Below are 15,094 nucleotides of genomic sequence, written 5' to 3'. Positions count from 1 at the left end.
TACACAGCATACAACAGTGAGGATAAAAACAGCTTCACGTTCGGCATGGAAGATTTGGCTAGCCCCCGGGGCTGGTTAAGAATGTGCCGTGGATAAGCTTTTGGCCCATCCGTTGGTTTTGCTGGAGAGTTTTCACTGTGAGCTGGCGCTGGGAAAACTGTTCCCGCGGCTTATCAGTGCGAGAGTGAAGCAACTCTTCGCTCATACACGCTCTCCTCGAAAGAACCGCTCTTAATGAACACGCTCCAATTGATAAGAGAGCTGAAGTTGAAAACGAAAAACAAAAAAACATTTGTGGGAAAATGGGAAAGCGTGACACAGTGAGTAAAGAAAAATGTGTGCGAACGTGAGAAAATTTGTTGCAAGAGAGTAGGGAGTAGAGCGAGAGAGAGAGAGAGTACTACTTATCGTCAATAGGTTACCATGGAAACAGTTTTAGTGAGTTTGATGTATATGGGAAGCTTTTTGGTGTCTAATTCCACCTTGGCTGATTGCGATAGAGTAGAATGACAAATGATAAATTTAGTAAACGGAAAATTAACTGAAGCATGAAAAGGAGCAATATTATTTTTTTAACCTTAAAAAATTTGGTTTTTTTTAAAAACACATAAAAATTTCAATGGTGAAATTTTGAAATCAAGCTCAACAAATAGCGTCCGGAAGTAATACTAATTTATAATTGACTTATAAAAAAATAAACATATTTTTACTCGTTGTAACAGCATTGATTTTGCTATGTGCGAAGTAGAGGGTTTGTCGGTGCGTAGAAATAGCATACAATATTCTACGCCATCGTCGAGCATCGTTCATCCCTGTCGCGTGTATTGACACCACAGATCATTTGGGTGCTGTTGAGATTTTCCGGAGAGGAAAATAGCACCGTTTTACCAACGTATGACTTTTTTTCCTTCTATACACTCCACTTCCATGTAATGGTTGGGTTGAAGGGCACAACCTTGACGGGTGCTGTAAGGAACAGAGCACCAAGTGCAAAAAAAATGGGCAGAATTGTATGGAAACGTTGCGTTACTGTTACGAGAAAGCTGTATTTCCCAGGCCCGAATAGGGGTGAATCGGTTAGACAAATGCTTTCTCTGCGTAGCTCTCCTCCAACCCAATGCGCTCCCAATTTTCGCACCCACCCCCTCGGTATTCACGGATTCACCCTCGGAAGCATATTCGGATGACCTTTACCGTTCTCGCAGCACTCAGTATCCTTCGCGTTGCCTGGGTTCCACCGCTTTTCCATCGTACTGATCCGCAATAAATAGGAACGATGTTGGGGTTAATTAAAGAAAATTAAATTCGTATGTGCGTCCTTGACGGTTTGTTCGCGCGTCCGGGTTTTGATAACTTTCCGAGCATCGCCGGTGTTGGGAAAATCGCGTTTTCTCGCCCCCACCTCCTATTTGCTCACCCGGAACCACACACAAACTCAGGCACACACACAGGAACATACACTTGTGCGGAAGGTGATGACGCACGATCGATGTTAGTCTGGCGCGTCGAACACCCGGCACTGGTGGGACACTTTGGGGGATGGCAATAAGGAGGGAGTCACTACCGTGAAAGTGCCGGTTGGGTTTTAAGCTAAGGACGATCCATTTCCACCGTTGGTTCGAATGGCGGAACTTTGGGTGACAAATTGAATTGTGTTTAATTTATGATTTGCTTAGCAGGTTAAACGTGGCTGGTCACTTTTAAAATTTATTGTCACACCTGGAATGCATAATTATTTTACCGGTATGACGTCATCGTACCGAGTGGCAAGTGTGAGAGTTGGGAGAAGTTGTGTTGCAGTGTGGAAAACATTTAAAATTAGGACATCAGGAAGGTCCTCCAGCAGTGTGTCTTAAACGTATCCTTGCGGGAAAGAATTATTGGTGGCACACACCCCGGATTCAGCAGTCCGTATTACCCTCTACATATTTACCGGATGCAATAAAACACAAACAAGTACACCGTCCCGTGGTCCCATGTACTTACGGGTGTGTGAGTGATATTAAGTGTACATTATGCGCCGTTTTGCGAGTTGCATATCCTTGCTGTCACTGCAGGAAGTGCTATTTGCGAATAGTCTAAACTGGTCAGATGACATTTAAGTTCGTCACGAACCTTACAAATGTCACCGTGACAGTAAGCCGCTTCGTATAGTGCTCCGTGAGAGGCTCAGCGGCCAGTGGCTGTTTCTGTGTTTACGAAGGGCAATACTGTATGGTTCAAAATGGTTTGCGAAGGTTGATTTTACGAGCTGCGGTGGCTTCCGCGGTACGGCATTGGTGATTTTTTTTATTGTTGTTGCTCCCGCTCTTAAGAAGGAATTTCTTTGCCTCAGGTTTCATGCCGAAAATATCTCCAAGAAGAAAATAAAAATAGGAAAAATTAAACACACTACGAGCAGGTGACCGCTACGGTCTAGCAGTGCTACGTGCGATAGAAAAGGAGACAGACAGTTGCAAATTGATGACGCAGACTGTTCCTAGACAAGCGAGCGGAAACACGGTAGACGGTAGAAATTGGGGAACCTAATATGAATTTAAAAAGTCCATTCCATCGTCAGGTTGAGTTTGGGATAGGCAAAAGCGTAAAACGAAGAACAAAACTCTACTTCAGAATGGTTCCCCCATAAAGGAAAAACAAAAATCACACGATTTCTTTCGTCACTAGCAAGGAAAACACCGACATTCTTCGCGTTTCCCCCCGCCGTTGTTTGCCATCCCCGTTCCACCCGCTGCACGCTGCTTAAGACAATTCGCCACCGAATGTAGCCCTATACATACTGACGTCTTGCGCTGGGCAGTGGCAGACCCCCTGCCGGACATACTCACCATCCCATCCTCTGCCACGGCTGCGCGACTGCAAAATGCTAATGAACGTGGGGAGGGTTTTTTTTTTTTGGGTTTTCCTTTTTTCCAAAACACCGGTTCCGAAGTGGGTCAAAACCGGAGCCAAACGAGAGGAAACAGCCAACGGTAGAGCAAAATGCGGTGTGAAAGCCAACCGAAAGAAGAATTTATAGCGTTTTTATGGAAAATTTAATAGAACGTCATCGTGAAAAATGGAACCGAGGGGTTTTCCGGCTTTACGGGGGATTACGAGAGGGCAGAGGGGGTGTGCACCGTGTTGTATGTGTTTCAATGTTTGTTTATTTGTTTTTCGTTTCGCTATTCGCGCGCCATGCTTTGCTCTGGTGCCTTACACTGGGGCGTTTGTGTGTTTGTATCCAATGCTAGTGAGGCGATCGATGTGTTTTGATGGTGAATTTGGCGTCTTTGGCACAAAGCTAATGTTTTTTTGCTCCCTTCGCTACACTAATGTTAATGGTTGCGAAGAGTGTTGAGGGTCGTTTAGTGTAGTGGATGAATATTTTAGTGTCCTGTGGATTATAGAGCTGAACGATGCAGAATTTGTTGTGTAAATTTTGTACAAATTTCATTTCCATACAATACTTAAAGCAACTGCCAAAGAACGGCTAGTAGTATTTACATTTAATCTGCTTTCAGTTTTATAGGAATCTTCCTACGTATGGGAAATATATCGTTCATATTGTATTGGATGAATCCGGTTTAGTTCATCAAGAATCTGAAAGAGTTTTCAACATGAATCAGAAGCCTTAAAAGAATCAAGAGTCATTGAAGATTTATGAATTATTGAATAGTTAATAAATCTTTGAAGGAATTAATTAATCATGCAGCATTGCAGATTCGTGTGAACTATTGTTCTCAAAAGATTTATTAAGCACAACATATTAAAAGTATTATAGTATAGTATAAACAAATGAGTAAAGAAATAAGTAACATTAAAAACAATATATTCTTGTGTAGTAACTGAAAATATGGAATTTGGTCGACAACCTCCAATCACTTCAATTCCTATGTTCTTTCTTCTAAAACGAGCCACATTGACGAGCTGCTGACTTGATTAGAATTAATTTAAATCTTCCCTACCAATACAACATCACTCGCAATTCATTGGAAAGTTTCGCACGAAACCTGGGTTTCCCACCACGTACCGAGCTATTTAATGGCAGCTGTTCAAGCTGGGAATCCAATTCTACTGTTTCTTGTGGATGTTCCTTTCCAAAAAGGGGTGAAAAACATGAATTGCCTACATTGCCTGTAAGTGTGTATGGTTATTTTTTCGCGTCCGTGTCTCCTTCAACGACTGCGGGACTGAAACACAACATTAATAACCAGGAAAAGAACGACGCGGCGTGATGTGGGTGATGGGGAAACGGGAAAACATTCGCGACTCGAAAAGATTTAATTGATTTTGAAAACTTTCCCTTGCGGATTCTCCGGGGTGGGTTTGCGGAGGGTTGTACATCTTCCATTTTCCCCCCGCACCAACTGGGGGTCTGTCATCGTCGGGTACGGTTGACGAATTGTTTCGGCCATTTCGATCAACCGTGTGACACCGGTGTGTGTATATGTGTGTTGGTGAAAAAAGGAATTGATGGGACACAAATTTAAATTGTTGTCAGATCGTGCCTCAGGAAATTCAGGAAATGTCAATGCGAACGAACCAAATCGGTCCTGCGGGCGTTTGGGGAGCAATCCTTTAAATAAAAGTTTTACCATTCTCGACCGAATGACAGTTCGTTACGTTCGTGCGGTGTCTGGTGTTTGGAGCATTGTTTACACTGGTCGCCGAACCAGCTGTCCGTTATCGTCGCCAGCAGGACCATCCTCATCCTCGCCATTATAGCGTCAGCAGCCGTTTTCGCTGGTGGAAAAATGGAATGTGGTAGGAAAAATCGGTTTTCCATCAATGGTGGATGGGAAGACCGGTGGACAAAACAGTAAGTTCTGTTTGCACGTGGAAGTTTACTACGGGCGTCCTTAATCAGGCTCATGTCCGCGGTGCGTTCCCCGAGTCCAGGGGATAAGTCTACTCCTGCGCTAAAGCTTTGTGTTGTGTTTCGGCTTGTCAGAAGACGAATTGTGTCACCTTTGATGAGTAAGGGTTTTCGGATGGGTGGTTGGGTGAAAAATTCTGGAAAGATGTTTTCCCGTTCTTTTCCCGACCGGCGGACCATCGTGAGTGGGGGGGCTAAAGTTGTAGCAAAGCTTGTGTACATAGCAGCTTATATTGGCAGGACCATCGCTTCGCCAACGATGGCAATATTTTCCAAGCACACCCGAGCGATTGTCAATTGCCGGCACGAAACTTTGCTGCCATGAAACTCTCCCCCTCCCCCCCCCCCCCTCCTCACCCCCAAAAGATGACAGAAACATTTCCGTGGTGGCAAGCTGTGTCGGCAACACCATTCCGACGTGTATTAGGTGTGTTACTTAAGCCTTCCTTCCAACTGCCTGAAGCCTTAATTATAAACTTCAGTGGCCATACTTTTGCCGGACCCCGGGACATTCGGGGGCGCTGTGGGCCGGGATGTGTTTGGTACCGGATCTAAGTTTGGTTTATTAGAATCGTCCCGTGTGCCTGTGTTTTGTGTCCGGTCTGTTCTTTCCGGGGAAGTTTGACGTGTCGTCAAGTTTTGGAAGCGGCGCTCTAACGAGTACCAAACTCCAGAAGGAGTTGGTGTATTTATTTTTTACAACGCTTTGTCATGGAAGTGTTGACGTGTTAGGTTTGTTTCGTTGTACTTTCCGGAAGATTCCGGTGCGTGATGAGATTCTTTGAATCTAATTTAAAGTTTTGTGTATGTAAAAGTGTGGTCGGGAGTTCAGTATGATTTGAATTGAATTGGTATGGCTATCAGCGTTGGATATTTGCAAGTTTTGGTCGAAGAATGTTTCGCGTTGGATGGTTTCATAACGAAAAATCTTTTACCTTATTGTCATTTCCAGATGGCTAAAATTTACACAAGGACATAAGTTGGGTGTACTAAACTTTTCACAGCATGATCATGATTTATGCTGTGTTTATTACACACCTAACTTAGGGCAATATTATTTGCTGTTTTTTTCATGTTGAAGCAACCTTGCCGAATTATGTTAACCTTGATATCAACCCATAACATAATGAAAGTGAAGCTCCTATTTATATAAATTTAAATCACAAATTATGAAATCTAGTGTGCCTTTAGCACTAAACCAATGCGTGTTTGTTTGCTTGTACCGCGGGCAAACGCCTGCTTAACCTTCAATGCCACCAGCGATCCAGCGATTCACGTCGCCGAGATAAAAAGTCTTATGGTAATCGTACGGTCTGGACGGCACGACCACCGCTTACACTACACCATCCGAACGCAAAACTCATCACCATCGGCGGGCATTTTTCGCTCGTGCGAAGTACGTTGAGCGGCGATTCACGCGCCCGATCTCGGCAGATCGCGACCTTGAGCGACGGGGCGCGTATATGGACGGTTTTGCTTACGTCTCAATCGGTCACCATTACTACCACCGACAATACCGTTGGTGGTGCGCTTCGTAAAACGTCTCAAGTGGACGCAAACGATCATTTTCGAACACCACACTACGAACGCTCTTCGCGCACTCTGCATCTCGCTCCCTCGTTCATCCCTTATTTCACAGTTTGGTATGATCGGTCAGATCGGTAAAAGAATCACCCAAAGCAAAAAAAAAACACACACAAACCGCTCAAGAAACCACGACCCATTCGTGGACGGTCGGTGACTTACTGTCGCTGTCACTCGCGCCACCCGCTAACTGGCACCACCGAGGTTTGGCCCGGTCGGGCTCGTTAGGTGAACGTGTTAATTTTACGAAATTGACACGGAATGCCACCCGTACTTATGTAGGCTTCCGGTGATACGAGGGGGGTTGGTTTTTGGGTGGTGTGGTGCGGGAGGGGGGGAACATCAGTTTGGAAGTGTCTCTGCGGTGTGGTTTTTGAGATTTTGAGCTCTCCGTGTTTGCCATCTTCGAAGGTGAACCGGGTAGTACCTATCTCGCTCGTTACGCGGACAGAGTTACCCTTCGCTAAGCTGAGTGACAGCTTTCGTTGAAACTGTCACGAGGGGTTTTTGTTCCTTTCCTCGTTTACATATGTTTAGGGGGTGTGAGTGTGTGTTGTTTTTTTGAAAATGAACAAATGTAAAAGTGAGTAGATATCAATCTGCAATTTAAAGTCACGACACGGGACACGGGTATTTCGGCGAATGATGGGTGCAAGTAGAAGCAAGTGTGAAGTAATTTGTAAAATAATACATCTAACCATTGTTAGAACATAGCTGCATCCTGTCCTGTCGATTAAATTGATGCAATTTAAATAACAGTGTATTTTCCATGTGCTGCAGGAAAGAAAGGATACAATCGGTGCTACGTTCAGGTGCTGCGTGAAACGAAAGCTTCATAAGCAAAGCTCAGTGTCACCAAAAAGGTGTAAAAGTGTTGCAAGCATCAAAGAAGGCAGTGAAAAATATTCTCAACGGGTATAATTGTGCTCGTGCTGAAAGTTACCCCAACGCTTAACGCACAGAAAAGTAGAAACGCACCGTGAAGTGAAAGTGTTGCTAGATGATAATGCTGTGCAAGTGTACGTGATGTATATTGCCCGTTACGGCTACCGATTTGCATAAGTGTGTAAATTGTATCTCTCGCTCGCCCTTTTGCATCCATTCAAACGACGTCCTTCGTGCTTCCGCGCGTTTCTTGTGAAACCCACAGGTCCACAGGCCGGGTTCATAATGATCGCGTGAAAAACAGGGCTTCTCGCATCTGCATCTATTTTGCGGGAGAAACAGGTGTAAAGGAAATAAAAAAATTAACACGTGTCCGGGAAGTGTGTAAACTGCTAAAGTGGTGTTAGCTTCCCTTCCCATAAAAAAATCGCCATTTTGTTGGTGCTGCTGTGCTCGAATGCATGCTGTTGCATGCGAGCATATTGTGGAAACATAATTTATGATGCTTGTGATGCAGCCCAAGTGCATGCGCGTGAAAACAAAATGAAACAAATGCTTCTTGCCGATAGACGTCCGCAAGGCGTTTAAAGACCTTTCCGAAGTGGCGACTTCCATTTCTTAAATGCACTTCCACTCTTTGTGTGCAGCAGTTTTGCGGTGTAAAGTAATCGAAAATCATTCTCAACCATGAACGAACCGCATCTTGTGCAATTGTAAACGACACGCAAGAAAGGCTGCAAAGGCTGTCTTCAACGCCGAATGGTTTGAAATTAGCTCGATCGAATAAGAGGTGCTCTTCGAATCGAAACCATTACACACTGAGAAGGTGTGTGTGTGGCGTGTGTGGTGTGTGTGTGGTGTGTGCGGTGAGTGAGTGGCCACGCACAGGGGTTAGCAAAAGCAGTCAAGGTGGCCGCGTCGAAGAGATCCCGAGGGACCTCGGCGTCCGAAGGTCGCCTTGCGCCGACTACCACGACGACGACGGAAAGCATTGGTGCGGGCGGTGGTAATACCACTGCAACTACAAACACCACTACCGCTCCCACCGCTTCGTCCGGTGGGGGAGCTACCGTAGATCCTTCCACCGCCAGCCTACAGTCCTCCAGTTCGCGCCAAGGATCGGTCGATGGCGTGATGCAACGATGCGGCCTCTGCTCCATCATCTCGAGCCTGCTGAGGCGTGCCATGTGCGTCGGTTCACGGCGTGGTAGCGGAGAATCCTACTACCAGGAGCTAGCGGAAACAAATGTAAGTAGTGGAATTAAAAAACACGCCCAACGCGATAAAGCACCATGCGTCTCCATCGGAGGAAATAATTTTCCCTCCCTCAAAAAGGTGCTAACCAATGGAGGAAACAGAATTAAACATTTATCCATTATTGCTTTCGGCAATCACTTCAACCACTTCCGCGGACTGTAATCAGAAGATGACAAAAATAAACTTGTTTATAAATATTCCTTTATTGGCAGTAAAATACTTCCACCCTACAAAGCTGGTTCCCTGGCAAATTAGCGCCACATCAAAGCAAAAGCTGCTCAAATGGCTCGTTTTAAAGCTTCGACGCGTTCGCCACTAATTTTGCAAACACGGTGCTAAAATGCGTTTTTGTGTCTGACGTCATCGAGCGGTGGCAGCTATTTTAAGCCAAATCAGCTGCTGCTAGCGCCAAAACGAACGTAACGGGCAAAACCAAAAAAAGAAAAAAAAACGAGGCAGACGGAAACATTTCACGCCCCGTGACGCAGCACCGTAAATCGTGTCAGTTTGCTAATTGAAACGTCCAGATTTGGAAGTGGCGCCGCGGATTTGGCGCGCGCGCGATGATTAAGTTATTAGCTGGACAATCACGTGACTCGAGCCACCGGTAGATCGGGGATCGGGGTTTATTGGGGTTTTGTTTTAAGATGGCCAACAATGGCCGGTTTTGTTTTCTGCCGGAATTGTGGATTCGGTTGGTCAACTGAGACACGAGCCTTGCGGTGTGTTAATTCGTATGTCACGCATCAATCTCCAGAGCGTACGTGAGCCGGTTGGCGCGGTCCGGAAGTTGGTCAGCTGATCGATCGGTCGAGGTGCATCGAGGGTAGAAAATTACCGGAATATTATTGCCACCTCCATGTTCACCTAGATTCATTCGCTTTAATCGATAGAGTTCATTATGGGACGTGACAGACAGACAGAGATGAATTTCTATAAAAATTTTGTTGATCAATTATTAAATTTGAATGTCCAAAAATGGCGCCCGGTGAACAGTGTGTAATAGCTCTATTCACTGCAAGTGTTCGTTAGCGATCAGTCGAATTCTATTCTTAATTTTTCCCCAATATTTCTATCCACTGATCTTCACTTCTCAATGTTCTCCAGCTTGGACAGAAACACACATTCCAGCTACGAATAAAAATATTAACAGTTGCAGGTTTATTGTTTCCGAATAAAGCGATGCCGATTTGAATCGAAATAATGGTTCATATATTCATTCATTTCCGCCCAACCGCTACCTTTCTGTTTCACCTTTGACCTCTGTAATCGCTTCAAGTCGCTCATCGATTTGAATTGTTGCAATCGATCAATTTGCTCTCATCGGTCATCCTAGCCGAGCCCGTGCGATAAACGGACGGATAATCCTTGGGCGAATCCTGATTGAGAAGTTTCGTAAGTAATAAATCATGTACTGAGGCGAGCTGCTGTGTGATTGAATGATAAGCAATGCTCATTTTTGTACATCGGATAGATGTGGATATTTTAGTTTGACGAATGGCAGGAGCTTAAATTGTGAATGCCTAATGCTGGAAGCTCTTCCATAAACCTATCGGTACGCTATGGTTCGATCGCATTCGCCGAACGAGCGCTACTGCGCTGTGTGCGTTCCCACCAAGAATTCCCGTCGGGAGTTTCTGGCACAGGTACGGGCAAGTCGTTGGCTTTTGGCCATTCGCAAGTCGTTGGCTTTTGGCGGCTTTACCGTTGGCTTTCGCTACTTTGCACTAGAGATTAGATTGTTTAACCACGAAGCAAACGAAGCCCCAGCTGTGGGAGGATGAAATGTTACCTTTGATGAAGCGTTGCGCACGGAACGGTGCAAGGGGGTGCCCGTTAACTAAGGGCCCCTTGTCTGGCAGCGCGCACATGGAGGTAGTACGGGGCTGTTTGAAATGTTTATTTACACAGTGCAAATATGCATAACGTCCGATTAAGCGGGAGCGGTAAACACTCGCGCACCGACACATCTTCCGGCTGCAAGGGGGCCCAGCTGTAAGACACCCGGTGTCTTTCGGATTGGTTGCGTTCTTTGCGGCCCTTAATGGGGATGACATCTTTGAACTTTCTGGGCTGCTTTCTGTGCGAATGATCGCAAAGCAAATGGTGGTTTGTTGTAACTGATGACATTGTTTTTACAGTTGCTCGATGAAGATCGATGAGAAGCCGGTCCTGAAAATTTCGCATCCAATCTTAATACAATTTGCAAAAGGACGATTTTTGTGAATTTTGGAATAAGACAGACAGGGGGTAATATTTCAATATCGTTAATCCATCTTTACTTTACTTTACATAAATGTAAAATTTTACAAATCTGTCTATTTTTGAACGATGCTTTTTTTTATTTTAAGCAAAAAAAATATTATTCCTCTGCTGAAGTAGCAAGCAGTGGTCGAAACATCCAAACACTAGTACTCGAATGGCAAAGAGCAAATAAATAATAAAAACGCACTGTTTGTTTCATCAAATTTGCCATCTCATGCTGGCCAACACACACACACACACTTCGTTTTCGGGAAAATAAACATAATAATATCAAAGGCAAAAAGCAGAGTTTCAACTAAATACAAAACAGCAAACAAAAAAAAAGCAAATCTCCCAATATCTTTGTGGGTGACGAACGCAAGAAAAGGCCACAGCGATGGTACCCGCAAGCGAACGACACGCACACACCGAAACCATTATTGCAGGCGGCGTGTACACAGACGGAGTCCCCATGAATATTATGCCGGTTGGATGAGACAACCGGGGATGTGGGGCATATCGGGGGAGGGGTTGCAAATGGATGATGCAGGTTCAAAGGGACGGTGTTACACTTCCACTTTACGCTTCGAGTGAAAATCGATAATTTTTTCCTCCGCATGTGGGTCGCGCAATGGATAGAATGAGAGATGGAAAGAGAGAGAGAGAAAACCCTCGCAAACTTTGTCAGCCGTTCGTTGCAGTGGCAAGCTGATGATGCTGGATACATAAAGCCCGCACGGTTTGGTGAATGGGAACCGCCACGACTAAGATCCTTGGGAGTGGGACAGTTTTTGCTGTTGGTAGCTGAAGCAAAGTTGGGTGGCGTTGTGGGCAATGAAAAATTACCAGCTCTTTGATTGCATGGGCTCTCCGTGTGGGGCTTGACCACATTTAGAGCACTTCGGACGTGACATTTATCATCCTTAGCTGCGTTGGCCAGCATTGATTTTGTGTTGTGTAGGATGCTTCGAGCTCTATACTTTAGAGTTTATTATAGAAATATTCTCCATTATCGTAAGTACATAAATTGATATTTTTGTGACTCATTTAACAGCTTAGATTGATCGAACAGCAATTATCTAAAACTTACTGAACTGTTGAAATATATCACGATTAGCAAGTAAAAGATTAATGTGATCCAAAATCGCGCTGTTATTCACTTTCAGCTCACACTTTAATTTAAATATTTACGTGTTTTAAAGTTGATTGCGGATTTAATGCGCCCATCAAGTGGAAGTATCCTCTAGTCTAGGGGGTCTTAGACGAGCAGGAGTGAAATCATCGGGAAATTACACCCGTGTGAAAATGGCGCATTTGATGAGACTTGCTGCTGCCCCAAATGTTTGGTACTGTGAAGGCTAATGGTCATTTGCCATCCATCGCTTTTGGCTGCCGCTTAACAGCTGGATTGCAAAAGGCACACACGATCATCGGCCAGCGGCGATCGTTACACCAGCGCCACTGTGCGATCCTTTACCCTCGGTGTAAGTGTAATTATTTATAGTTTAGTAAACAAACCGGGTGCACCCCTTCGATCGAGACACACACACACGCGGGAAAGGTTAGAATCGATCTTTGGCAACATGGGAAGGGTTGTGTGACGGAAGGGGTTTGATTTTGTAATTCCCATTTTTACTACCTCTCATGCCGTCTGAATGAAAACCGGCTCGCGTGCTCGCGTTCGGTTTGTTTGTTTTGTGTTTGTGTTTGTTGATGATGTAGCGCTGTACTGTACCGCTGTACACGATGCAAACTGCACCTGTTGCGCTGTTGTTTGCCCACAGTTTGGGGCCCTTTGCGGGGCCCGGGTTATGAGTTGTCAGAATGACATAAATTCCTATCACCTTCACCAACAGCGGACGCCGGTCGTGCTTGTTGGTTGATAATCTACCAGCACGCACTACGCGGTGATTGATCGCGAGGAACGGGGGAAGGCGCACAGGGCAGGCGAGTTAACTGCACTGCATTGACACACGTACCAACGCACTTCAGGCAAACGCTGTAGCCTCAGTTTGTGGATTTGCTCAGCACGGTCCATCAAAGTGCAGTGGTGTGGAGGCGGGTTAAGAGGCGATAAGAAAGTCTAATAAATGATTCAACATCGACACCTTAACCCGTCGGTGGCCACCTTTTCCGTTGCGGAACCAACGTCGATCGAAACTGGTAGCGAGACACTCGACGGCAAACCCGTGCAAGCTTCTCTGGTCAGCAGCTGCTACGATGGCCGGATACCATGTTTGTCCGCGGTAAACATCCATCAGCGATTGTGTCGGTTCGGGATTTTGCCGGGATACCGGTGGGGCAACAGAGGCAGACAGTAGGGCCCTGCGGACAAAATCGATGCAGGCTATGTTGAAGTGGTGCATTTAGGGCTCTTGAAGGGTAGAGATTTAGTGAGCGAATTACACGCAAGCTGTTCTCAAGTGTATGATCGTGTGTAATATGTGTGATCTTATCAGTAGCGACATGTGAAACATTTTTTGTTTTGGAGACGAAAATTCTCCATTGAAATCAAACATGTTTAGCAAACACCACAGACAAACAAATCGTCCGCACAAAAAAGAGATTAAAGCTAAACATTTCTGAAAGCAATGTACAAAAAACAGCAAGAAAAAAAACAATAAATAACTCCCTTTCTTAGAAAATGACTTTGCGGCAGTAATAAGACGGTGAACAGGTGCGTGTTTTTCGCTTCTTCCAGTCATTTTGTTTGTCTTTCGGCTGTTGTGACTGCCGCAGACCCAGCGTCGGAAATGATGTCTGATTAGTCTGCTTTATGCTCCGTCTGTGTCAGTGTTGATTGTCTGGTGAAAAAGCAAAAGCAAAAGCAAAAAAAAAAACACCTCACGTTAACTTGCCCGTTCGTGTAGATAATGACCTAAAGGGAGCGTACAGTTAGGGGGGGTGGGAGGGCAAATGCTGTGATAAGAAACGTTGTTTCGTTTATCTGACATTTCGCACTGCGCTTTGACGCGGGTAATCATCATCGCACTAAAGGGATGAGCAACAGATTAGCGATTGTTGTGTACGCAGCAAATCGAACCGTTTTAATTCCAACTGCAACGAAGGACATCTTTTGAGACGACCGATATGTCGATAAGCAAGTGTCGCACGATCTCTGGTTGCTTGTTTATCGGCTTTGTGGATTGTGTTTTCGAAGGGGTTTCGATGCTTGAAATGCTAGGAGACTCTCACACACTAAGAAATTAGTATGTTATTGGTATTATTTCAAAATAACCAAGGTAAAGATAGGCTACAGATAGGGGATTGTGTTTATTCTCTTGTTTTTTAGATCTCTTGTTTTGGAACTTCAATAAAAAAAATATAATTTTTGTATTTATCTTGCGTTAAATTAACTCTTATAAGAAAGTTCTTAAGCCTTACTACTTAAATCTAAAATGGGCGTCACGAAATAAATTCATTGAAAAAGATGATAAAATATGCTACTCTAAAATCAACAAGACACTCCGGAGCTGCGCTTCCGACCTAGTCCAATCCCACGAGGCATTTCCATTCGCCGTGTCTTTCCACTCCACACTTATCACGTTATCAACGGTGTTCCGGTGTTAATTACTACCCGTTGATGAAATCCGTTCCGACGGGGGGGTAAATGATATTGCTGTTGTTGTTACCCACACCCGCCGGGGTTTATTACCAGCTACAAACCGGGACAACCGCAGCCAAAGAACAGAGTCAGAGTCTCATTTTCTTTAGGGGTTGTGATATTTGTCGCTTTTTTTCAATTATGCTGTCGTAGATAAGACTTTCAATCGCATTCTTCCATCGTAACCATACCCCGGCATACCCCCCGGTTGGTGGATGAAATGCACAACTGAAATGTCGATGTTAAACGTGTCGATCGATGTGTCGGTACACTATCGAACGAGCGTGCCCTCCCCCCGGGTCTGTGTCAGTTCTGGTGATGATGTTTGGCAATTTCGTTTGACCGCAAAGATTACGCCCACGGTGAGATAGATAGGCACGTGTTTTAAACGTGACTTAATTTGTTTACGTAACAGAAGGACCTTTTGGATGATTGTTTAGTGTTGTGGTTGTGTATAATATAAATGCTTATAGCGCAGAGTATTGTTTATTGTAATTACCCTCAATCGACGCCACTTTTTTCAACGTTGGTTTTCTTTCTTTCCTATAAAAGACGCGCCAATCGTTTGCGATACAAGAAAACACCTAAGTTGTGCGTGTGATACATTAAATTTCATTGATATTGCGCTACAGATTGCACGAATTTAAACCGACCAAAGTGGG

General features: G+C 44.7%; 1 protein-coding gene across 2 annotated transcripts in view; it reads left to right on the top strand.

The window, feature by feature from the left end:
- The window catches only part of LOC128304824 (uncharacterized), a 135,069-nt gene that overhangs the window by 26,647 nt on the left and 93,328 nt on the right, over positions 1 to 15,094 (top strand). Inside the window, exon 1 of one of the 2 annotated variants that reach the window (XM_053042062.1) lies at positions 8,092 to 8,575. The exons of the other annotated variant lie outside the window; for it this stretch is intronic. Coding sequence (XP_052898022.1) covers positions 8,462 to 8,575 — 114 coding nt within the window. The 5' untranslated portion in view covers positions 8,092 to 8,461. Of the gene's footprint in view, positions 1 to 8,091; positions 8,576 to 15,094 lie in introns of those variants that run through there. 2 annotated transcript variants of the gene reach the window in all.

Source organism: Anopheles moucheti, chromosome 3 (genome assembly GCF_943734755.1).
Source record: "Anopheles moucheti chromosome 3, idAnoMoucSN_F20_07, whole genome shotgun sequence".
In the NCBI taxonomy this organism is placed as follows: Eukaryota; Metazoa; Arthropoda; class Insecta; order Diptera; family Culicidae; genus Anopheles; species Anopheles moucheti.
The sequence above is the reverse complement of the archived record's forward strand: the minus strand, read 5'-3'. Positions and strand labels throughout refer to the sequence as shown.